The sequence below is a fragment of the Colletotrichum gloeosporioides genome (assembly GCF_011800055.1).
Source record: "Colletotrichum gloeosporioides strain Lc1 chromosome Unknown consensus_18, whole genome shotgun sequence".
Lineage (NCBI taxonomy): Eukaryota > Fungi > Ascomycota > Sordariomycetes > Glomerellales > Glomerellaceae > Colletotrichum > Colletotrichum gloeosporioides.
In genome coordinates this window covers 228,652-254,755 of record NW_025544663.1, presented here as the reverse complement: position 1 = coordinate 254,755, position 26,104 = coordinate 228,652, and the positions used below count along the sequence as shown (strand labels likewise).

General features: G+C 52.4%; 1 protein-coding gene across 1 annotated transcript; it reads right to left on the bottom strand.

Annotated features, from left to right (window-relative positions):
• Positions 1-7,696: 7,696 nt before the first annotated feature.
• Positions 7,697-8,168, bottom strand: GCG54_00006552 (uncharacterized protein; the record flags this gene model as incomplete). Its single annotated transcript, XM_045406551.1, is given in 2 exon segments — positions 7,697-7,834; positions 7,845-8,168. The coding sequence occupies 2 exon segments, from the start codon at positions 8,166-8,168 to the stop codon at positions 7,697-7,699; spliced, it is 462 nt and encodes a 153-aa protein (XP_045267843.1).
• Positions 8,169-26,104: the final 17,936 nt, after the last annotated feature.

Here is a 26,104-nt window from a genome sequence, read left to right as displayed (position 1 = left end):
AGGCAAAATGCGCCACAGCTCGTCCCGTCATCTTGCTGTGGGCCGCCCTACGATCTGTTAGTGGTGTTTCCGCTGCTTTTGAGGAGGGAACCTACTAGTCTTCTCACCACAAATGGGACTCCAGGCAGCAAGGCTCCGAGCCATCTGTTTGCCGCAGCCTTAACATCCTCAGCGAGGACCGCGATTGAAAGAGGATCGTAAACATCGATCCTGCGTTCCGCCATGTGAAATACTCCCAAAGTCCAGTGTTTTGGGCGTTGATGGTGAACGATTGTCATTATAGTTGTCGCTTGGCCATTCCGAATCTGTCGCGGCAATCTTTTGGGCATTTCGTTGGACAGCTTGAAGTAGAGTGGATGGCATAACATGGTGCCAGGTGGTAGACCGTGTTGCTTGACAAGGCATTGTTGTAGCAGGTCGATGGTATCATCAGATAGGTATTCAGACGAGAGAAGCTGACCGATGGCTGTTTGTCGTTCTGGTTGAAGAGTTGGAGTGGCTGTAGCGGCCGGAAGTAGCGCGGTGGGTCGCACCTGCGAATGGACTGTTTCATCGGTGTCAACGATGTCAATCGCATCGCTGGAACGTCTGATGCTTTCTGCAATGATGGATATATCATCGTTGTCCGGATGAACGTCATCGGTTACGGCGTCGACGGCGAGGGGTTCAAAAAGCTCAGCGTCGCCTTGCGACGTTTGGGCGATGGGCGCGGGCCCAGCGTCCTCAAAACTCTGTTCCCGTCCGAAATCAGGATCCTCCTAAGCTTGGGGCTGAGTCGGCGTGGAACTGCGAATGTCTTGCAGGGCGTGCGGCGGTGATAAAGGTGTGGGAGAAGCGGGTCTCCGGGAAGAAGATGGTTCTTCGAACCGGCGGCCGACCTCGACGGGCTCATCTTGGGTAAAACGCGGGTTGTTGTTGCGAAAAGGTGTACGCGTTGTCCGACAGCTTTGTCCAGTAACAACGGCGTCTGCAATGCTCGGGTGCTTTTGTCGAAACGCTTCCAAGGCATTACTGGCGGTCGATTTGGTCCAGCAGAGGCCCTTCGGCGTAGATGCTGCGTTGTACAGGAACCCGCCGGGTTGGTATAAGGTCCTGAGGTCGATTTGGGCACGACAACACATCTCAGTCAACCTCACCATGCTCCCCAACGCGTTTTGACACATTGTCTCCTTCGTCGCAGCCGTCTTCCGACGACTGAAAGCTGGAGGTGGCAGCCACTTCCTGCCCCCCCAGTGTTCGTCCAGAGTACTTTCGTACCGTCGACACCTCTCTGCGGAGGTGACAACGTCCTTGGCCACCTTTGTCGTGTCTTTGATCAAGGTAAAATTGCTGACAACGTGGTTGACGACGTTCTGTCGCGGCTTTGGGTCAAGCTCTTGTAGCCGCTGACGGACAAAGGTCCTGGCTTCAGCACCAGGCGGAGGCCCGTTGTCAACAACATTTCTCATGAATCTATGATACTAGCAGGGATGTTGATCAGTGTCTAGTTTGTAGCAATGCCCGGCCCTGGGGCAGTATCGGTGACCACTCACAGGGCTATTATCGGTTGTGGTATCCTGATTGGGGCCGCCCGCAGTCGACAGTATAGGGGAAACGGAGACGCTGCGTTTATCGTTGGTATCACTGTTGGGGTCCTTCACGGGAGTGGTCGATCGTTCTCTTTTCACGGCTCTCGCAGGCTGCACCCGCGGACCTGGCGTCGTTGGGCAGCGTCGTCCACTAGCAGGCATTGTCGGCGGTCAGATCGTGGTCGGCATTCGAGTCGGAGATGGTCGGGCAGGGAGCACCTGCGTAGGTGGCTATTCGGGAACGAAGTCGGAAATGCGACAGGCATGGAACTAAGGCCGAAGTGACGAAAGGATGCCGCGAGGAACAGAGTCCAAGAGATGGGCGCAAGATGCTTATCCAGAGGGGGTCGTCAGAAGCAGCGGAGGGGCCAGCACTTGGGACACTGGGACTGGGGTAAAGGTTCCCGGGTGCCTGTGTGTACTGGTGGTCCGGACACAAGGACTTCGCCTGCGTCCAAAGTGGCGCGGCAGGAACTGCTACTCGTGCCTGCCCGCCGGTCCCGGCAGTTCGTCTTGCGCCTGCGCAACATGGCAGTTGCCTGAGGGGGCCACTTGGACGCAGCCAGTCGGAAAGAGCCGGTGACACAAGGAAGGTAGACCTGGCAGAGATGGAACTTGCGCGTATGGCCTGGACGGATTGAACTTGACTGCGCCCGAGCACCCGCGGCAGGTGCAGGTAGCTATGGGCAGGTGAGGTAAATACAGCTACCTCACCTTACCCACACACAGAAGCTGCCGACAAAGACGTCGAATGTGCAAAATGGCAGAATAGAGCCAGAAGTAAGGTGGCGTTCCGGGGATGGCCACTATTGTCTCGCAAACCCGACTCTGGGCGCTTTGCAGTTTTGCCCGCTGGCCGTCCTTTGCGCACAACACACTTTTGTGTGTCAGCTGTTAGAAATCGTGCGGACTTCGTGCGCCCCCGTCCGAACGCTGTTAGCCGGATCGGTAGATGTCGCCGACAGTCTCGGGCCGGGCCGAGCCGCAGAAACCTGTGATGCGATGGCATTCGTCTGTAACCCCAGTGACAAATCAAGGCACCAAGGTGTTGGCATTGGGCGCGGCCTCAGGGTCTGCCGTGTCTGTGGACTCCGTGCTGAAGAGATGACATGTAGTCCTTTCCGGCGGGACAGGGGCGTTGCCATCTGCGTCCACGGGAGGACAGCTCCGCACGACCTCCCTTGAACAGACTCCAGACTCTCGCCAGAAGATTGCATCCCCGGAGCCGGCATTACTTGGGCGTCATTCGGTTGTCGCGGGAGATGCGGCCAGCATGGCTGCCCTCGTGCAGGGAAGTTGCGGCTGGGGAGTTAGTTCGGACGCAGTGTGGCTGAGAAAGTCCCCAGTTTTATGGGGACTTTCCAGTTCTCTGCAGTGAAAGCCAAGATCACGTGGTGGCTGCTCGGACGCAGCAGCGGGCAGTCTGGTGCCTCGAGCGGCTGCGGAAAGGCGACAACCAGTCGCTTCAGCACCATGACACGGCGACACGCGTTGACTTTGGGGCCATGACAGACGAATGATTCCAAAGAACCACATATTTGCCGCGGCGGCGAGGGTGCAGATTTCGGCTCAGACACTGCGCAGAGAGGGGAGACGCAGGTGGTTGAGTGCAGGAGGGGACTCCCGCTCGGGGTGGGGACGCTTTACCTGAGGCGCCATCTCAACGACCAGCGCCTGCACCGCTTTCTGAGCAAGCCTAGCGGCGGTGAAACCATGATGGGCAATGACTTCAATGCAGCTGAGCCTGCTGGACTTTTCGGCAGTAAATCTGATCGTGACCTTCCGTCCTCGCCGTGTGATGGCCCCCTCTCCTTGTGCCTACCGCCTGCCGCAAGTTTACCGACTGCAGAGCCGAAACCCTGGGCACCACCGTCGCAGTCGCTGCCACCAGACTTGACAACATGTCGACCATACGTTTGATGATCCCAGGCGTTGAAGCCGTTGCTGGCTGCATTTCAGACTTCTGTTCAACACCATCCAGCTTGGAGCATACCGTCAGCCAACCTCCCCGGTCTAGAGGGTGTCCATCCTGTCATCCAGATACCACGACGATTTGAGCCCTAAGTGAGTACTCCATCTCCATCCGTTGGTCAAAGTCAACTTGGGCGGCGGTCCGTTGAGACTACCAGGGTCAAGGTCGGAGTCAGGTGGCCTGGGTGAAGCGATCGTCGGCGCCGCGGGGGCTTTGCGCAGGTAAAAAAATTTATTCTGTTAAGGATTGCGAGCGGGATGCGAAAAGCTGGCTTCTTGGGCGAGAGATGAGGAGTTGGAATTCGTCGCGACCTGAGGATGATGGTTTGCTGATTGCGATTCGGTGTGGCAAAGCATCCAGATGACGATGCTCGGAGTTGAGTTGCGGCAGCAATTCAGACCGTACGACACCCGCGTGTGTTGGCACCGAAGTGAATGTACCATCTGAGTGCCTGCACTTCTGCCGAGGTGCCTTGAAAGGTGTGGCCGAGTCGCGGTTTTTCAGTGGAGTCGCTACCAGGATCCGCTCGGTGGCTGCCTTCCTGTATCCGTAGCTCGATGCAGTGAAGTCACTGCCGTGTGGAGTCGCTGCCATTAGTGGAGTCACTGCCGTGAGGCGTGAGTGGAGTCACTGCCGTGTGGAGTGACTGTCGTGTGGGGCAACTGCCGCGTGGGATGACTGCCAATAGTGGAGTCGCTGCCACTTCACACTACTAATACTCTGTAGTGTCAGTACAGCAGAGTCACAGTGGAGTCGCTGCTATTAGAGTCGCTACTATGCACCAAATGTGTACTGATGAGCCTAACAGCATTGTCGCCGGTGTGGTCAACCGTATGAGCCACCGCCCCCGGTCTGATGGATGTGCAGAATCATTCCCGTACAAGTACGAAATTTCTGTCCAAGTACCACGTCTTGAACACCATGTCGTCCGCCAGTAGGGGGCGCGCAACAGTCCAGGCGTGCTCTAGCATCCAGCAAACGGGCACCTCTCGCCCAGTAACAGCGCCTGCACCTGCGGCGTATCAAGTGATGGTGGTTCGTGAAGGGAATTTCGAGGAGGGTTGGTAGGATTAGGAGATCCAGGTGGCGGCGGCGTCGGTGGGATGCGAGAATCTGAGTCGGCGCAGGGGCGAGGCAAATGTCGGCCAGGAGGAGGGCAAATTGGGGCAAGCTTATGAGTGGCAAACTGTGATCCGAAAGCGCTCAGAGTAATATTTGAGATTTCTACTCCCAGAGAGTCTCCGTCGCAGATCATGCAAATAACCATTGTCAAATATCGACCGGGGCCGACGCGGTTCCCAGGCAGTAACTGGACCAACAAGACATAGCGTTCATCTACATAGAGTCTCAGTGGTTAATCGTTGAAATTAAACAACGCTTTACGGTAACCATTGAAACGCCTCACGCAGTCTCAGCAAATCCCACTCGGAAGACAGGAATGCCTCGTTGGGAGAGGAGAGCATTTGCCTCAATAGCAATCGCAAGACAGAGGCAACTGCAAGCTCTCCTGGACTCTGAAGAGTCAAAGGGCTCGTAAAGAGCGGGATCGGGGCTGCCGTATCTTTGCGGGCTTGGTTGGTTTTCGACACGTAGCGTGGAGCTGAAGATGGAAGAAAGCTTGGAAATTGATGATGGGGCCTGTGTAGCTTCCGCTGATAGCGACCGGCTAGATAGTCATACTTTTGGCTACCGCATGGCCGGAGCGTCGACGATAACGCTATTTCCTTGCTTGCCTCACCAAAGCAAACGGCGACAACTTCGAAGCGAGCCGCAAGAGGTGCAAGAGCGCGCAGATCGACGTGCAAGCAGCCGGTGCAGACATTTTGTGTCCGGGGGAAGCTTGAGGAGGACACCTCTATGGACATTATCAATGCATGTGGTAGGGTACCTACCTTACCCGTGCAATATTAGACCTGTGGTCTGGATGACACCGGACGAGTCGCCAGCTTTGGGAATAGGCCTCGTGTAATGATATTGCAATATTTTCCGCCTCTGCGTCAGGTGATTGGCCGTCATACTTGACATAGGAGCAGAGAACACCAGAAATACTGCCAGTGAAAGGATGGAGTCGTCGATGATTTGTGAGCCAAGGTGTCTTGCTGGTGACATGGGATGGCCGATTGGAACCTTGAGTCTGCGGTGTGGAACAAGGGATGGGAGTGGAGGGAACGGGGGAACAGTACATAGTTCATGAAACCACATCTCCGCCAAAGGCTGCTTTTTGACTTGTTCGGTGTGCAGGAAAGAGTGGTCATGAGTTATCAGTAACCACCCACCTTTGTGGCCCTCTCGCTCAAAATGGCCAACAAGCAACCGCACGCAAGGGTCCCTCACAAAGGATCGCTCATCAACAACATGCTTTTTGTCCCCATTGTTCCCCTCTGATGAGAACCGCCTTTTATCTTTCATCAACTATCGCCATCACAGCCTTATATTTCTGAGGGTCCATAAGAACCCGGGTGTCGTGTTTATGATCGCGAAACACGCTCCCCAGCATTCAACTACATGTTCGGTGCGGATGTTCGACAGGTCTCAGCGGTCTCCAGAGCAGTGCCCTTGTCCCGAAATAATGGACTTCATCGAGTCTCGGCGAAGACTGAAACGCAAGATGACGAGCCACGGAAAATAGTAGAGTCATTTGCCGGGAATTCGAAGTTATGATAATGCTCACAGTCTTGAGTTCCACTTACGTTGCGATAGCTGACCTGACGAACGCTGTCGTTGAAACGCGGAAACGACCTTACCGATCTGGCTCGGGAGACAGAATGATTCTCATTGTAACCAGGAGTGTGGCCCTGTCTGTATTTTGTTTGCGCCGGGGGTGGTGTCGCAGCGCTGCGTTCAGGTGTACTTCGTGAGGATCATGGATGGCGTCGCGAACCTGCCGAGTGGGTGTATGTGACAAAAGTCGGTGTTGCCTGAGGTGGGGGCGCCCTGCAGCTCGTAATTAACTGCCATGCTAGTGAGACAGGCAGGTAGGTGCTTTGATGTCCTGCTGCCCGTTTCAGCTTGTACGTTGAACTCGTGGGGAGGCCTGGCAGGGGGCTGCGCCCAACCTGGCCCACGTCCAAACAAAGAAGAGGCAGTGCACCGTCTGAGGTGACACGCTGCTCGACTTTTAATTTGAGCCCTTAAAAAAGAAAGACATAAGAAACGCCAGCTTGAAAGTAGTCAGTCAAAAAAGGGGAGAGAACGTGGTCGTTGAGGCTGTAGGCCCCGCGAGTTCGTTGCCAGGATTCACGAATCATACCATGCGTAGATTGAGTTCCTCGTGCAGGTGGAGATCATGGCGTCTCTGGAATTTAGCTTAGCTATCAATACTTCAAGTATCCCAAAAAGACGGCAGTGAAGAGCGACTTGGTGGGCCTATCCAGCGCCTAGCTGGAGAACAGAGATCATCCCCCCGAAGAAGTGGGCCAATGTACACACTGGGCGGTACAATGGCTCACATTGATTCCTTCCAGTCCCTGAACCCCGAACCTAAGACGCTCTCACGGCGGCCTCAACATATCCGCCTGTGTCCGAGCTGGAGGCATAACAGACATGAACTATTTCCGGCTGCAAGGTTTAAGCTTTTCCGGGGAGGGGTGTCGGTAGCTGGCCATGAATGCGGGCATCGATACCTTGCTCTTCACCAGTACAACCCCATCTTCGGGGTTGCCGGTGGGAATTACAGCACCAAGATTTAGCCAATTAGTGCTTCTGAATCAGAAGGCTCTGCAACGAACACAGCGGCACCGCCGGAAAGGACGACAGCGACGCAAGTCCAAATTGCTGCGAACTGCTCTGAGTCTATTGAGGCTCTGGTTGCACGAGCTTGTTGGCAGCTTCTGAACTCTAACGGATTGACATGTCGGTGTCATTTGCCTTGAACCCAGTACTCGGATCTTAACAGGAGAACTGCCAGACTTGAGCATGGCCGAATTACAAGGTAGAATGGGTACATGCGTATATTTGAACTAAAGTAAAGATTTCACTGGTGTTGGAGTTCAAGAGCTTATTCTCTACTACCTCTGACTCAACTACTCTTCGCCCATCTCCGAATCCGAGCTGGGAGTCCTCTGGCGTACAGCAGCCAGGCGAGCAGTAAAAACAGCTCAACGAAATCGTTTGCCGCAAGAAGCTTGCGGCAACCTATAATCTCTGCACAAATTCCTCAGAACCTGCAATCCATCTGGAAGTTAACAATACTAATATTGCGCAATGGCTGGTTGCCGCTGTTACCAGCCGCTGAAGTCACTGACGTGTGCGTTTTCGCTGTGATGGCTGCAACTTCCTGTTGGGTGATTTCCAACTGTTTTCACAGGGACGAGTTCCAACGATGACACGTCCTCAGTGATTCTGTTAAAGAATTGAACGAATGTGTCAGCTTTTGCATGGAGCCACCACTTCACGTCTGCCCCAGTATGCTCATCTCCAAACAGTGTGCGAGAATATCCGTGCGGGTAGATGTATCCTTGACAGGTGAAACATACGCCAATAAACGGTGACCTAGTACTGCGTGGTAGGAACTCAATCGCTGTCCCTTTGCGACCCAGCAAGCGTACAGAATCCACGTTGAGGTCAGACCCAGGCCATACTGCTGGCTCGGGTGGCCAATGGACCTTTTCCGCCTCGAAATATGCCATCTCCGCAAGAAGCTCGTAGTTTCTTTTGACAAGTCAGACAAGCTCATATTTTGCGACCTAAGTAGAGTGTGAGCCCCATGCCACGGTAAAAGTTGTGGGGACTGTACCTGTGAGCACCGTCTCCGTGAGATGTAAGCCTGTGAGATCTGAGCCTATGAGGTCTGAGCCTGACGTCGGAGCCCGAGATCGGAGCCTGTGAGATCGGGGCCTGTGAGGTTTAAGCCATTACAAGGTATCAGGTTTAAGCCACAAAACGCCGTGAGGGCTTTTTAAAGAAGGTAGGCTCGTCTTAGTCGTAGGTGAATCCCTAAGGTGAAGTTTTAATTGGTTGGTCCATATGAATGAACAAGAATGCCTTTTATGAGAGGGGTAGGGTATCCCATTGTAGATGACTTTCAATCGGTTGCCTGTAGGCACGCTTTTCCACTTCACTCCAGGGCCCTAGTAGACAGGCCGGTCTGAAAGCTCTGCTCCCGCAGCAGCTCTTCTCATGAGTCACTAGATCAAGCCTAGGTGCTAAAAGCGTCTAGTGACAGTGTCAACCTCGAGTCAGATCGCCGCCGACCGAGGAATTCAAACCCAAAGTTGGAGTTAACGATGTCTCCCTGCTCATACATGCTTTCGCGCTTCATACCGGCTTTGATAAGCATGAGAAAGCAGTGTGTAAGGAGCACAGAAAAAGGGCTGGATACTGCCTAGCCTGTAGTTTGGGTCGAGAATGCCGAATCAGAGTGCGTGAAGCCAGGCACCGCTTGCCTGACCTCTACGGTAAGAAAACCTGATCGGGTCGCAATCAGACGGTCTTGAACTTTCTGGACCCACGGAAAAAGATTTTGGACGAGATCAGGCCTACTAGAGGGCCGAATTTCAATATGATGCTGTGAGAAATTCAGCTCGCGACAGGTACGCTTGATGGAAGACGGCACCAGGGGAGGCTCAAGGCAGACCACGTTTAGTGCCATGGAATGGGACCGCGAAGTCGGCCTAGTGCTTCCTCTGTCCGCCTTCGGGACCGCCTGAGCCATCACCAAACATAACAGGGACGAATTCATAATCAAGACACTCCCATCGCGAGCTGATAAATGTCCGTGAGCGGCGTTCTTCTTCATGAAGAACATTAGGGAGAAGCAGAGTAGAGATAAACCACATAAACTGGTGGTATGTCCCTGGAAAGCAAATTGCAGGTGTCTGGTCTCCCTGAGCCTGGCTTGTGGGCACCCATGTGCTGATGGTCATCGGTCAGAGCGGCTTGAGGGGCCATATCTAGTACCCTCACCCCTTTCTCCATGGATTTTCCCGCCATTCTTTCAGATATTCCTTCAGAATTGCGTTCAGTTCCTAACCAGCAACGGCAAAGTACCTGCGCTTGAGAATGATGCGTTTCCCTCGTAGTTGAAAGATTCGAGGGAAACAACTTTAAAGATGATGATTTGACCGATCTAGCTCGAAGAGTACATATGCTGTATTTCTCGGCAACTCGAACAATCTGGAAACGAAAAAGATTGCACTACATCGAATCAATGGCAGAGGCAGCTGCCATTATGCGCAATATTGATGCCGTCTGAGGGTATTAGGTCGAGATCCGGCTTGTAAATGTTGTGGTAATGGGCTTGAGTAAAGTAATAGAAATAAGGAATAAAGGATGCCAGACGAGGGGGCTGCAGGTATTACATGAGGTCTTCTTGGGAAACAAACTTTGAAGTCGTCGTACTGCTTAGCAGTATGTGATGTGTAGTGTTGAACTAATGGTGAGGGGATATTCAGGAAGATGAACTTGTTTATCTGTGCGAGGGTGACAAGGTGGTTTGGCGGCTGGAGTGAAGATTTAGCACTGAGCTGAATTACTGCCGTTAACTTCTTTGGGTGTTTGTGTCGCATCTCACGGACTTCTGGAGACAATTTTAGTGGTACTGGCTTTGGTTCTGGTCTTGAACTGCCTCCGACACTGGCTGGCTCTATTTCCGTGATTGTCTTTGATTACCATATTGTAGATTGGTCACAAGCCAAGCTTTGAGTGGAGAGATGATGTGCTATATTACTACCTACTTCTCGTTGAAAAGATTCCACATCAGCGGCAGCTCCGAGGAAGGTTCCCGAAAAGCAAAGCACCAACCGAGTATGGAAGCGAAACGGGTCACATTGGCCTCAGTCGGAAGGAGAGCGAACGGGAATGCCCAGTTGGCTAGAGTCCGGTGGGTAGTGCTGTCGACATGAACTAAATTTGCAAGAGCTCTCGTCAGAAATGTGCCGCCAGCCATGCCTTGACAGCTGCGAAAGGAGCAACAATCTCGTCGTTAGATCTGAAATCGGGGGTGTTTCGTCACTGGCTCACGGAGAAGGCAAATCCTGAAGCCGGCCGTTACGCATAGCATCTGCTCAGATTTGCCAATTTAATCATGGATAAGAGGAGGTCGGCATGGTTTTCCCAAGGTGTCAACAGGCCGCGATATGTCAAAACCAACTCATAACCACCCGCTACTGGAAGGAGGTCTCCCATCACCTCTGCCATCCCACAATTCAAGGTGTCAGCGGAACAGACAGCGTCTTCAGCAGACGTGTCAGAAGTGTGAAGTACAGAAATTAGAGTAGAGCCTGATGCGGGGGAGTGCATCTTAAAACACGTCATTTCGTGCCAAACGACGCAGTATGACATGTCATGGACCTTGTCACGCTGTGCCCCCGCGGGCTGCGAGTGTTGACAGCCTCGCCCTAGGTGTCGAGGCAGTATTTAACCGCGTCGGACACGTCCTTAGTGGCCTGCGCCATGGAAGAATCTAGAAATCGTAAGGGGCGAGTCGTAGCTTTGATAACAGCGGTGGACTATATTGCTTGGGGGGTCACTGACGGCGCCAGCGGGGGGGTCCGAAGGCCATGTTCTACGTCTCGCCGAGGACGCTGCTGGCGGTGATCATATGTGCCAGTGCCAGGTAAAGACAGGGCGTGATGGAAGGCTTGGCAATCCTAGGAAGGTCGTTAGAGAAGTTTGTCAAAGAGTTTCAAATGGACGAGAGCGTAGCTATGACGGAAAAGACTGCTTACCCTGAATGTAGATTCTCACCATTAGGGCGTTATTAGCAGCAGCAGAGGTGTGGATGTTGAGCCTGACGCGAGTGGGATTGAAGAGTGTTTGAGGTATCGGAGCCCGGGCCTCGGGAGAGAAAAAGTGTGTTTGCTGATAAGGATCGTTGTCACAATCTCGGCGCAACCAACTAGTCGTTCTCGTAGTCCAGGTGATCTATACGATGATTAAGGATCGTCAAAAGCATTCTCTTTGTATTAATCCATTCTGAATACTTCCTGCACATCAGTCGGTCTTCCGAAGCCGTGGCAGCCAAATTCGGTTTGCTGAATACAGAAATAACAGTTGAGATGACTCCATCAGCATCGTTGGCAACCAAGAGGATTCAGAGCCGGATGCATTCATTAGACTTTCGAAGCACGGCAGTGCAGAAAGTGCCAAGTCACTACGCTACATGCTCTGGTTGACTCCAAAATGAAATGCCGTATTCGAGGCAGTCCATAAGTTACATAAGGCTCTATCAATATAATCTTAAATGTTCACGCAATTGCGATTAAAAAAAGTGTCTGCAGCGTGTTCTCCAACAGTAGCTTTAGTTTCCAACCAAGAAGAAGCGCATGCGACGCAGGTAAACGCCTACGAGGCCATACCAGAATTGTTCGGACGTGCAAAGACTTGAGACCGCATCCTTTGGCCCCTGAAAGTGAGCCCAGATCAATCAGCCCTGGCGGTACCAAACATGCGGCATCGAGCGCACGATTAGTCCGTTGATCCATCTTTTCCTAGAGTGGGCTATGTGGTAGCCATTCTACATAATGGACTCTTTTGATTACCATTCAGGGGATTTCCAACCTGTCTCCCGGCTGGACCGACATGCTTGGGCAGTTGATGCCCTCGACCACGAACTTTTCGCATTCATTCCGACACTTCACGCTGTCAGTAGAGCTCAAACGCTGCACAGGTCTCCGTCTTCCCTGAGCGGCGGGTTACGGCCACTAAGTTAGTCCTCTCAACCTGCGCGGAGTCTCAATTTTCCATATTACACCCTGAACCTGGCTGACAGTTCTCAGCGGTCCATCAACACTCAGACCGTGAGAGACAGAGTCTGAGAAGTGGGGTTCACGGACGGGATCCCGAGTTCTCAATGGGAGAACTTGGCCTCTCAAAGTGAGCACCTCAGGCGAAAAGTCAAGAAGCATTGAGCCGCGCTGTGGGAATCTGCGACACTCGCGGGGTTGATGTCAATTATGACCGCCGTCATCAGCAGAGGCACGACACATCCGGCCGCGTTCTCGGACTCTGTGTGGATGTTGTTGACATACAGGAGGAAGCGACTGAAGACATCGAAGGAATGTCAGTTTAGGGAGTAGTTGGGTTCTGAGAAGACGTCCGGTCGAAGATGGTTATTCAAGTGATTGGATCCTTCCCCTTTTGCCTATACTCGTGCATGCGGCTGGGCATCTTGCCATTCCCTGTGCCTCATGCTAGTCCTCCGTGTGAACGCTCCTAAACAATAATAGTAGTGTGACGGCTAGGTTGGGCTGGTGGCTCGGCACCGTCTTCGCGATCAACTACAAGAAGAGTCTATCACGTCCGGTCATCAGGGTCGTGTGTCACCAGGACTGGGAACGTTCTGCGCGCAGTTCAAGCACTAGCACATAAAGCAACCGGCGCTGTAGAGGGGGCATAAACTTTTTACATGGGTTCACGACTTTGGTTTTAGCAGAGCTTGGTTTGCAAGAAGAAAACAAGTCATGATTCTGCCAAACTGAGATACGGGGGTCTTTGGCCTTTGACATTAGAGACTGAGATAGAATAGGTCGATGTTCTGAAGGGAAAAATGCAGAACCATTGATAAGACTACGGTTACTCTGGTGGAACGATCGTGCTGCTTCGGAAACAACAGCGGAGACGATATGGAATTGAAATGAGTGCAGGAGTGGGGACCATATAGCAGTCGTTTCTTCGAAAGGCATCATCGTCGAGGGCCTGACTTTGTTGCTGAACTCGATTAATGAGGCCCTGAATCACAAAGATGACGTGAGTTGTAATATTCTCAGGACTTCACTAGATGAAGCCTGTCCGACCATATCGGACTACATAGTCGAGGCCCATATGCACATGGCCCATTGCATTGCGTGACGCCCCTCAACTATTTCCAACAAGCGACGCGCGGGACATACCGAGACCCGAGTCTGGCGGACTTATTGCAAGGCGGTCATCGCCAGCCGTTGGAACTCCGGCCATGTTCATCTCATTTCGTTGAGTTTACGTATAGGAAGGGCTGATGGTGCTTTTAGGGAGTCGAGAAAGGTTTAGTTTACTGTTTCCCGGTATGATACTCAGGTAAGCATTGGTAAAGGGTTGAAATTCGGGACGCGGCTGAAGGCTTCAGGTTGGTTTACTCATACCTATCGCAAAGGAAACATAGTTCACCACGGCGGAAATATCAAACGAAGGGCAGCGTTGAATTTAGGTATTCTCTCCGTGATTGAATCACCGAAAATTCTAAGTCATTGGAATGTCTGGAAACCAAACCATTGCCAATTTTCTTGTCAATCCTCTTCACATCTCTTGTACTCCGAAATCCAGACGTCCTTTCCCGCAGCGACGAGATTGACAATCTTACTCCATCTTGGAAAGAACGTCCGTCGCTGTGTCGTCGTCCTTGCTAGAGACGTGCGGAGCCATTGTTGTAGTATTTTGGCTGATTCCTGTCCGTTATCCAAAGCAAGATTTACACACAGTACGAGCACGCTTGAAGAAATCGTTTGGCTCAGCCCATCGGCAAAAATCAGCATTTCCTATTGCTGGCCGGCCTTGTTATTGACTTCTAGTGCTGACGTGGCTCCAATCCAATTGCTTGGAACTCCAACGCAGAGCCGGCAATCAGCCTGACGTTCGTTAACGCGTCGTTAGAGACGCTGGGAACCAGGGATAGAAGCAAGGAAAGCAGCCGTGGAAAGACATTCTCCTATGACCTGGTCTTGAATGCAGCCAGAGTATCGGGAATTCGGGATCATATTGGATTGATGAAAGAATTCATGGAGAGGGTCTCGTCGTGGTGTTCAGCGGCCTCGTCGATAATGTTCTGGATGGCGTCAAAACGCGACGAGGAAACCTGCTGATAAAAGTAGTGTCAGAAACTACGAAGTATGGGAGTGTCAAAGAAAGCGAAGGAAGTAGAGATGGCAGGATATTACCTCAACGGGCGTTCCATTTTCTCCTTCTTTCAACTTTCCATTGTGCTTTTCCTCAGCACGTTGCTACCTGCTTGCACACCGTTTTGGTCGATGAGGCAGATGGGGCTCGTCGGGGCTGGTGACATAAACTCCCTTCAACACCTGGCTGCTGTGTTTCGTGATATTTCCACACAGTACCTCACAGCAAAAGGCTCACGGGGTGGACGGTGCCGCCGGGTTCGAATCGCTGGGTCCGGACCGTTGGGAACCAACTCCTGTCCGGTATGAAATTTCCACACACATGTTGGAGATGCTGGGGGCGGTCTGAACGATGTGGCCAGTAGCAGAGGTCGGAAGGGGCGAGGGCTGGGGTGTAGGTTGAAGGCAGCATGCCCATGGTGGGAGTTTGCGCTAGGCTTGTTGGTCGGTAGTGTTCGAGCTTCATGGTTCTCGCTGAGGTTCAATACCCATGACCGTTGACTCTGGTAGGAGTCGGAGCGTTGACATCGGTTGCAACATTGGGTTAGTTGATCTATATCGTCCGAGGCCCTAATGCTGGCGAAAATTGTTAAGAATGGGAAAAGCGTTGCCGGAGTAGGTCGAGTGGTGGGATCTTGACGGCGAGTGCGGCGCGGATGTACCTGCTGCTGCCGGCGACGTACTGAACCCGCCGAGTTGCTGTCGGCGCTGAACGAAGGTGCAATCAGTGATAGAGTGTTGCTATCGGGAGTGTTGGCCAGGCTGACTGTGAGGTTGTCCGACAGCAGGCGCTCAGTGCCCCAGGGGTCGATGATGCAGCGTACTTAGGACAAGGCCGGTTCGGATGGTGGAAGGTGTGCGAAGGGTGCTTCGTGGGGGGTGTCGACAATTGACACCTCGCAGATTGCCTGTGACGGTGCTTTCGTGGGGATACCAGGCGCGTCAGTATTGTCGCCCATGACATCGCGCCATCAACGTTATTAGTCTTCCATCCAGATTGATGTGGTGTCAAATTTGATGGTGCAGGCTCAAGAGAAACCCAGTAGTGGTGAGCACATGTAGGAATCAAGGTATTAGGTATCGGAGTGGATGCTCAAGCTGCTGATTGCGTGGGAGAGCAAGCGGCAGACAGAGGCTGACCGGGATGGTGGGGGTGCGAAGGAGCATCGAGCGGAAGAGGAACCGTTCAAAGTTTTCGGAGGGATTCGTTGGCAACGACAATCGGCCTGGTTGAAGGCTGGGCCCTCCCTGCGCCATCTGCGAACAGCATTGATGAGCCACGCCAAGAAGCGACTTTGCTCTGGGGAGGAGGACAACCTCACCGAAATGCAACGAAGTGGCCTCGGGTGCGGGATGGTGGTGTCGGCAGGCATCATCGTCACTGCCAAAAGTCGGTAAGTACAAGTCACACAGCTAGAAAGAAGGAGGTGCCAACGGTTCATACCTTTTCGGACTGCGCAGGTGCCTGCCCAGGTTTCCAACCTTCCAAAGGTCACATGCGGCTTTCCAGCCAAGCAGCTTACATTGGATGATGAAGTGGGGCAAGGCATCCAGATGGTTGCCCATGGAAGGTACCAGGAAGGCTGGAGACCCCTAAGGTAGGCCCAAAGTGACGACGTCAGGCAAACGTGGCGGTGGTCAGAATCGGCAGGTGATGAAAAGTCGGCAGCTGCTCAATAACCGCAGACGTCACCATGCCTGCAACCTTGAGCTGGAGAAGGCCATGCAGCTGCTGCGTAGCAAGTGGCAGAAAGCGAGGTCGATCCTGTTAGGCGCCTGAGATTCTGAGGCTATTATCGCAATCGCTGAGTCTTGACGTGTCGAAGGAGAAGTCGTAAGCACTGTGAGTGCGCGGGCTAATGTCTCTGGTTCCACGAGGCCTGGACGGCGTCGTTTGGTCACGACGGATTTCATGGGGCGATCGAGAAACGGGGCGCAAGGGTGCGCTATATCCAAAATGAATTCTACAGCGGCAAGTTCGGGACATTCGTTCCAATTTGATTGCAACTGCTGTTCGGAGTGGGTTGTTTCTGCTCATGCCGCCTTCGCTCCCAGCAAACCCTTCCCATGCACTTCAACCAGTGTAAGATTTTGGGCCTGACTGATTGAAAAATATAAGTGAGGTTTAGAAACTCCAACAGGTTGTGCGCTGTGAGGCACGGCCGGGGACAGTTTTGCGCTGTCCGCGGTCACCATCTCTTTGTTTCTTTGTGTCTTTGGCAGTGGCGTCAGTAAAGAGTTTATGGAAGGGACGGGCCGACCCGCGACAAGGGACGCCGACCCCAGTAAGGGCAGGGAAGTAACACCTGCACTGGCGTGTGGGTGCGGCTGGCAGCGACCCCACTTGTGGCAGCGACCCCACTTGTGGCAGCGACCCCACTTGTGGCAGCGACTCTCCTGATAATTAGCAGCGACTCTCCTGATAGCAGCGACTATCCTGATGNGGCGTCAGTAAAGAGTTTATGGAAGGGACGGGCCGACCCGCGACAAGGGACGCCGACCCCAGTAAGGGCAGGGAAGTAACACCTGCACTGGCGTGTGGGTGCGGCTGGCAGCGACCCCACTTGTGGCAGCGACCCCACTTGTGGCAGCGACCCCACTTGTGGCAGCGACTCTCCTGATAATTAGCAGCGACTCTCCTGATAGCAGCGACTATCCTGATGGCAGCGACTATCCTGATGGCAGCGACTATCCTGATGGCAGCGACTATCCTGATGGCAGCGACTCCACTCTACCCCGCAGGGCAGCGACTCAATTAAATGGTAGCGACCCTCAGATTCGATACCGATAAGGCACGTATCTTTGCGGCCGATCGTTCGCCTGCGTCCTCATTGTCCCGCATGGGATGGCATTTTCGGGGCTTCAATGTCTCGGTTGACCTCCAGACGATCTTAATCTACTGAGGCATCGAGGACATGCTCTCATGGCCGCATTGTGAATGAATGGCACAAGTCGCGCCCTGCATACCAAAGAGGGTGAATGCTACACGAGAGGTCGAATTTGAACGCAGGGATATCTCTCGGGCCAGGCACACTGCGAACTCTGTGGACAATTCGGAAGTCCCTCCAGGTGCATCAAGATACTTGATCCTACCTGCAGGGTTCCTCACTTCACAGCGTTTACGCAATTGAAAATCTCCAGGTTGTTAATGCAGGAAAGTGAGTCCAGTGTCTGACTTTTGTCAGTAGGAGGGTGACCCTCTGGGGCCCACTAGTTGCCTTAGGAATCGTCACCTCTCTCAATAAGACACCGTCGGACGCGGGGTTTCCTCTGGGAAGGAGGCAGAACTCCTCGCTGCTGCTCCTCCTCTTTGCAGCCCATCCATTTCCTAGAATATCAGGACCTCAGCTAGGTCCTGCTTTAAGTAGGAGCGGACGCCAATCACACTGCCGGCGAATGTCCTCGTTACGGATGTCCTGCCATTTTGGGCGCGCAAGATAAGGCAAGGTAGATGCTCAGGACCTGTTCATTCTTACCATTTCTCTCCTCAGCCAGGCTCTTTGCAATTTCTTCTGCGTTTTGGTTTTCGGTCCATTTCGCCGGTACTGTCTTCGGCACTGCCAACGTCGCCACAACGGGCGACACATTCCCCATATTGATTGTCATGTTTTCGTCATCACCTCATCCGGTCTGCGCAGCCGTCAACACTGTTGTTTAACAGCGACTTGCTGCACCTCCTGGACAGGTCAGTCTTCCATGTCGTCTGGAACACGTTCTGCGCGTCGGCTAATAAGCCTTCCCTACTCCCTCGACAGAGAACCTTTCCGACCGAGAACCTTTCCAATCGACAACCTTTCCGACCGGGAACCTCTTCGTCCACACCACTTCAACGGCGAACCTCTAGAAGCAAGAATCAAGCCAAAAATTCCTAATTGTGTCTCTTCGCTCTCTTGCCACTCTGCCTGGGAGCCTCCGACCAAGAATTCAGGCTTTTTGGCTCCTAGCCTTCCCCCCTCGTCAACCACGAAATTCCTTGACCGCACATCTCGCACCACGTCTCTGCAATTGCGAATCCCGGCGACCACGAGCCGCAGACGCTCAACCCAATCACCAGTCTCATGCCTACACTGCGTTTGTGGCCTGGTTGCGTCTTCTACCCGTCGTCGCCGCCGGACGTCAATTCCGTAGTGTTTTGGGGACGACCACCACCCGCCGGCGTTGTACGTTTATCCAGCGTCCTCCGAAGCACCAGCCACGCCAGCTCCCCCGCTTCAAACGTCTCTGGCTCTGTCTTGGTTATGGTGATCCTGTGGCTTTCAACCATCTGGCTACGGTGCTCCCGTCGGTGTTGCCGTGTCTTGTTGTGAGGTGCTTTGACTTCACGAGGCGTTATAAGGGATTTCGGCAAGACGGACGCGGGTGGCTGGCGGACTTTTCAGGTCATGAAACGGCTGTGAGCGAAACAGTACATACGAAGGCGTATGGCAGTTGAGCTTGGGCGGTGGCCATATTACTACGTGCTGGTGTCCTGCTTTCCTCCCACGACCTTTTCCTCCTCGCCCGTGTCTCCCATGTCTCAAGGAACCATCTTCTCGTCAAAGTCCAACCATGGCCGAATCTCAATAATGTGTGGCCCTGTTCCCGTAGCTTGTCCTCTTGCTGTCGTCCTCCGCCACCAGGTGTCCGAATCACCAGAACGTAATTCCTTTGTCGCCATTGGATCCATCCCGGAGGAAGCAGACCAGGCTGCCTTGACCACTATAGACCTTTCATCTTCGTATTAGGCACACCTCATTGAGCGGTTGCCGTCCAATGTTGTCCTCCAAAAGTCAATTTTTTGCCGCCCAACACCGACTTTTTGAAATTTTCTTTCAGTTCATCATCGACGCCAATGCAAATGTTGAGGCGCTGCTATTTATAGTTCCTTTTCTAGCTCTCACCACGCTGCAGCACGCCATTTACTCCTCGGTAGCGGTTTGGCTGCAACAACCCCATTAATCTCTCCAGAATCAGAGCCCCTGACCATCAACTTGCACTAAGGATTGCAGAGAATACATCGCAATGCGCGAGACGTGTCACTTCCGGACAATTATGGGGAATAAAAAACCATAGCCTTGTGTATCTCTTTCTCTGTATTTCGGAATCCCTCTGAAGGCTTCTTTCTTTGCGTCCATCCCAGCAAGAGGCGGAGTTGAAATCGGCATGTTCAGCTAGTTCCTGAATTTCATCTAGAAACCGGGAGCGCATGCTTATCCTCTTAAAATGCGGTCGGACACGTTCAGTCCATATCCAGCCGTCGCGCCAGATCACAAGACTGTGGATCCCAGGGTCCTCTCTCGGGCGCTGAGCATGGGATCCAGCTCACATGCAGTTCAGCGCCTTGCGGACTATGGGGTGATGTCACTGCCGGCATTCAGCCCTCGGCACATGGCATTCGGCAACATACCACATTTGTGGTAGTTTGCTCGCCACCGGAGCCAATACCTAGTAAGTGTCAGCAACTTCCTAAGCTTCCACCGTGTCTGTTGGGATATCATCGCAGATACCGCTAAAGGAAGTCACCTTAGCGGGCCTAATCCGTTGCGTAAACATTCCGAAAGCTCTCCGATCAACATTCAAATACAATCTTCTGGGGTATGTCGAGTGAAACAGCAACAGCAGTGTTTTGAAAAAACAACGCCCTGGCTGATTCGAACTGATAGCCTTTGAAATCAACAGCAAAATTAAAAAGCCTCCTGTTCCACCACAAACCCACTAGTTCGAGATGGAGCAAGAGCGAAAATAATCGTATAAAATGCTATTATGGTGCTTTCTACGAAGGTGAAGCACCGTTGGTACGGCAGAAATGCCTCATCATTCCCGCCTTGTAAATTCATTGTTGCCTCCCGTTATTACTGATAGCTTGTTCTTTCTAGTCGCCGTCTTAACCACTAGTGCTCCCCCCGAAACGTCACCTCCAACGACTTTATGGCATGGTCAAGTCTGTTGATGTGGCGGCTTGTGGGAGATTTCGACCAAAGTCACAGCCACGCAGTTCCCCGAAATCTACACAGAGTTACCACGCGACCAGAAATGAAGTCGGGTTCCAAAGGTGCAGGTGCAATTACATGGGGCAGGGCTCATGGAGCTGGTGGTGTGGAAGCTTTCACTGATGACAGATATGCTGACAGATAATTACAACTTTCAGGCCAAGCTGATGTTTCCGGTGCAGAAGCGATGCTCGCGGACATCAGTTCTAGCACAAATAATACCAGGGGATGAACATCCCATTCGTGGCATCGGTAAGAAGACTAAAGTCGCCTGGTTATGACTCTAAACCTCAACAACACGGAAAATCCTTGTCTGTATTGAATGTTTACTGGGTTGTTGCTGCTGCGCACGTCCGAATGTTTAGAGCCATGCTCCGAACGCCAAATGACTTGGTCTCGGCGGCCTCTACAACGATCCCAATCCCCCAGTCGATTCAACAAGTAGATGAGTTTGACTGAGTTGGTGCACCGCCGCAAAGAATGCAACTGCTGGTTCGCGGGAATAGCGACACGTAGGGTCCACCGTAGGTACGCGTTGAAAGCAAAGCCAACTTCAGGGGGTCTAAGCTGCAGGATCATCTGGTTCCTCGAAATATGCTCCATGAAAGTGGGCATCTGCTTCCATCGGGTTTGGCGAGGGTTCCATATCTCGGTAAGTCTGGAGGCAAAGATGGTAATGCCCAACCCTGTAGTATTGATACAAGGGATGAAGTACGAGTATCCGTGAAAGACGTTTATCAAGACTCCGGTAGTCAGGCTTTGAGAAACAGAAAGGAGGAGGCCTCACTAAGGGTCTGGACGTATACCTGCGAAGAGACAGCGCCGAAGCCAAGGACGCAACAGCGGTGCCCATAAGATCTGTTCGTCCAAAATGGAACCTGTCGGAGTTGGCTTTGTTCTTGAACCCGAGGGACTTTCCATCGGGTCTTGCATTGCCACATTCTCTGCGTATTCCTCCCACTGCTACTCGAGACATTCATCATCAGAAGCCTGGTGAGCTGACTTGGAGACTTCTCCACACGAGCCAATTTGCTGAGCCTAATTATTTCGGTGGATCAAAAGGACGATAAGCCAGAGTAGGCATGGATCCTCGAAAACCTTTCGAACAAGGGCCCGTGGTCATGTCCGTACCGTCTTCCTATACTAGTATGCAGCATTTCTGTGTCCATTGAGGCCAGAACCTTCTGCCGAGCTTACTGTTCTTGGCCGCAGACTTACAAAATCCCCGACATCGACGAGAAGCCCCTTCTTCTCTGTATTCAGCACGATGTTCGCATTCAAGAAAGTAAGAATTATGGTTGCGCAGGCAGGGCCGAAGTGGTCGACGATCCACCAACCGTTCTGATTGAAGTTGATTGGAGTTTTGCTGCGGCTGATGGCGCGTCGATTTATGTACCGGCTGCACAATGCCATGATGCGGCAGAAGGTCGAAGGAACATTGGATAGTGCATACGCGTCGTTCAAGGCTACCGATGGTGGAAGAAATCTTCACAACGCGAGAGACTGTGACGAGACTTTGACTATTTGCGTTGCTTGCTACGTGCAGTGGGTTTAGATGTTTTCTAGGTGCGTCATGTCGCTGGCATTCTGGTCAGAGTATCGCCAGGCCTGGACACAAGACACATGTAATTTACGATTCATTTGCCTTCCAGCTTTTATTCATACTTTTGTGTGACACGTCACCTCCTGCGAGCGAACCTTGCTGACTGCCGTATGACTGTTCACGACTGACCCCTCAGCGACCGTCGAATAATCGTCGGCCGCTGTGCCCCCGCCGGCCATCGATGCCCAGTTCATTGTCGAGTCTTCTGGCTGATTCCAGTGACGCCAAAGGGCACACAGCAGAACCTGTGCACCACCCGTGACCCGCCCCTTTCAAGCTGGCCTTCTCGAAGAAAGAATTCCCCTTTCTTTTATCTGTTGATGTGTTTAGAATGGGAGCTACATGCGAAGTATAAGTTGTGCGACAGAACGGTCTGAATCCGCTGCGTTGGTCTGCACCAAGCAGTCCTCAGGCCAGTCAGTGAAAAGGCTCTTGCTGAAAATGTCCCTACTTACCGAAAAGTCCCTCACCGAAACTCAAGTGCCTCACCGAAAGGTCTCCACTCACCGAAAACATCCCCACTCACAAAAAGGCTCACTACAAAAACTCCCGCCCAGAAAACTCCCACTCAGAAAAGACTCCCACTCCGCCAGGGAAAACAGTGGCGCCGGCCATGTTCCACTTGAGCACAGTGGACGCAAAGGTGTTGCAAACGTGGGGCAAGGGTGTACGGCAGAAAGCTGCTTTAGCTAGCATAATCACAGAGCTTCAACCGGTCCAAAGTTCTGGAACGACTGGAGGCAAGATGATTTAAAGTACATGCATTGACCGTTCCCATGTGCTTCTTAGTATGGGTAAGATGGGCGGGTCACATTGGCCACCGAATTCTCGGCGCGTCCCGGCCCAATGAGAACGCCCGCTGGACCGACGAGACCTTGATGGCTTCACCTATCGACCGGATGATGCGTGCCTGATCCTACCCGGTCGGCTCTACACGTAGCATGTCGATAATCTGTGTGCGATGGATGGCTCGGGTTCCTTGATCAAGGCTCGCCCAGCGACATAGGTACACAGTACATGTGCGGAGGGCGTCCTACCGTATGCTGCTTGGCCAACAAGTATGCTGCAATGTCTCCTTCCTATCACGCAAGCAACATCATCCGACCCAACTTTGCCCAATCATGGTAAATCTCGAAGGCGTATCGATCACTTACTGGGACTGACCAGATTAGGTTTGGATACAAGCCCACGGCTGGGCATGCAGCTGCACTGCCGTCTTTCTTGTGGGCAATGCAAGTTCGCGCCGATGGAAGGCGTATGAAACATGTTTGGGGGCGAACTGGTGCTACGATCGTGATTGTGCAGGTGCCTGCCCTGTCTCCCTTGCTCCGTCAAATGACATGTTCTAGTCCCTGCTTCATGAATGAACACTCTTTCTCAAAAAGTAGACAGCGGGGTTGCAGAAGGTAAGTATCGTTAGTATATGCCCGATGTTCTTGCCCGAATGTCAACAACAACGCTCCTCCCGGGGCACTGCCACTGCCATCTTAGATATGTAGATCCTTCCCGGAAAGCTGCTAGATCTTTCCCCTAGGTTCCTTGCCTGGCAGATAGGTAGGTACCTTGGGCCCGGCGACTGCACCCTAGTGCCTCACCATTGGCCATCACATCTCTTCTTCACTTCGCAAAACGATCTTCATTCATGCCAGCCGGCAGCCAACACTTGCTTTGTTTTCTTCAAACAGAACCGAAGCGCTCAGGACTTCTGCCAAACGGGCTGCAAGTGAATGCTGGGCTCTGCATGACTTTGGCGATTTACCAGGAGTCGCCATCTGAACCGGCCGTCCTCCTAGCTGGAATCACAATAAACGCATCACAGCCCGGCCACTTTGCCACAGATTTCTGACCACATGCTCCGAGGATTTCTCAATGGAAACATGCGTGCCGTCATTTTGCCCATCTCTTTTGTCGTTGCGAACGTGATGAAGCTCAGGATCCGCTTCAGAAGGATGAACCTTGGCTCGGCGAGCCTCCCATCATTATACCTGTCCGACGATTCCCGATGACCCCGTAGGTGCGATACAGGTGCCTCCTTGACTATGGACAGTCCCATACTCTTTTGCGACTCGTCAACCTGTTGCACAACTTCACCCTCCGTCGTGGATCACGTTCTACCGGTGTTGCTGTTCGGCGTTCGCGGTGGGTCTGCTGTCTCTCGATGTCGCTGGCCGGTGTGCGATGCAGTGCGGTCTGGAAAGGACACATGGAGATCGGTGGAATTGACGGCTTAGGATGCGGGCTGATAATGGCCCATTTCGACGAGAGAAGAGGGTCCAAGGCTTGACTCGGATGGAGGACTTGCGGGAGTAGGCATGTCCGGCAGGAGGAAGTCAACACAAGGCAAGGTTAGCGGTATTCTCCCTTGGAGGGCTCGGCATTGGATCAAGCCATGATAGGGCAACTGAGTTCCTGATTAGACGGCGTTCATTGTGCTTCTCGGACGTCAGAACTGTGCCAACGCTGGAAGCGGAGCGGAGGCGGAGAGGGCAACGCAGGCAAACGTAAAAAAGCCATTGCTGCTCCCTTTGGTCCTTTCCATCTGCGCGTAAGTCTTGGGTCACCCAGTCGTGGGATCTCCAGCGGTGCCCTCCCTGTCATCTCGCCTTGAAGGCGGTTGACGGGATAGACAAACGTCCAAGTGACTGGCACCAAATTTGCTTTTAGTCTGACTTACCAAAGGCTTGAGCTTGCTGTCCCCCGGAGATTGATGTTGTTTATAACGATGTCCCCGTGACGGGCTCCAATATTTCGCTCCTTCAGCCTTCCTATGAAATTATCCATTCGCAAATACGGAGCTTTGTCTTCGGCAGGCGTTCTCTGATATGGAGGTTTCGGGCTTTCTTGAGCCCACAACACCCCTTCCCACGGTACAAGCTGAATTCTGAGCTCATATATTATGATAATGAATGGTGGCGTCAGCCAAGCGCTCTGGGGCTTCCGGCGTAGTTCCTCAAAACCCAGCTGCGGAAGACAAAGGTCATAAACATTTCTTCTTCCTCATCTGCGTCAACTTCAACGCCAGCGCAATTTCATTCGTCAAAATCATCAATCACAGATCTGCGCTCACATCCCATGTCGTGAAAGCCATCATTAAGGAATGAGCCCAAAGGCCCTCGCTGCGACCAACCCCTAAATCTAGCAACAATGTTTAAAAAGTCTACCAAATTTAGTAATCAAATGAGCCTGCTAGCTACCCTTCTCTCAGTACCATTTTCCGCGACTGTTGTGAAACTAAAAAAGGGTTAGCAGGATTGTTGAGGCGGTTCAGACCATCTGGCGAAAGCCATCGACAGCATGTTACCCCCAGAGTCGTGTAATTCCAAAAAGAGGTTTTCATCTGAGGCACTCATGATCTCAACTAATGCATTCATCTATTATGCTACTTGATCATAAAGTCTCAGCCACATTGTTCACTGCCAACCTGATGCTGGTGGCATGGGATTCTGCACAGAAAGACTTGATAAATGGTTTCGGATGTTCTACAAGGCCACAGGGATGCCCACGTATTGTTGAGTGTCTTGGTGAATTTCGTATGTGACCACCGGGCCAGATCAACAACATCTAGCTGGAGTTTACAAGTTCGAAAACGGACCGCTTGTCAGCTCTGTGTTCCTCCATGGCTTGGTCGCGCGCGCGCCGTTCAGTTAGGGTAAGATACCGGTCAGACACACTACAAATGACAGCGCCTGAAGGAGCCCCTCTAATTTTGAAAATCTTGCCGGTTGTTGGGAAAGGTTCGGCACACCAATGTACTCAAACCTATACCAAAAGCTGTTGGAAAGAGCTAACTATTTGAGTTCTCGTCGCACACCAAACGGCATTAAGCGGTACCACTAGGCATAGTCCAAGTCGTCGAAATATTAAATCGGCGAGGTGCTCGGACTGAGTTGCTGGTCACATGCAACCGAAGCGAAGAACGTCACACAACGTATCAAATCTCAAATGCAACATTGAAACGAGTTAGAACTCCTAATCGGGGCGACCTTTTTATTTAATATTTCGCTGAAGACGGACGCAGCCTTCCTAAAGGCGCCCGGGAAATGTCTTGTGACTCTTGTCGGTGTTCAGGTGTGTAAAATATCGCATGATTCGAGAGCTTATTCACGATGCATGTGAGTTGATGCTTATACTTATGCATTAATATTTGAAATTGTTCATCAATACTTGTACTTGTACATCGCGCA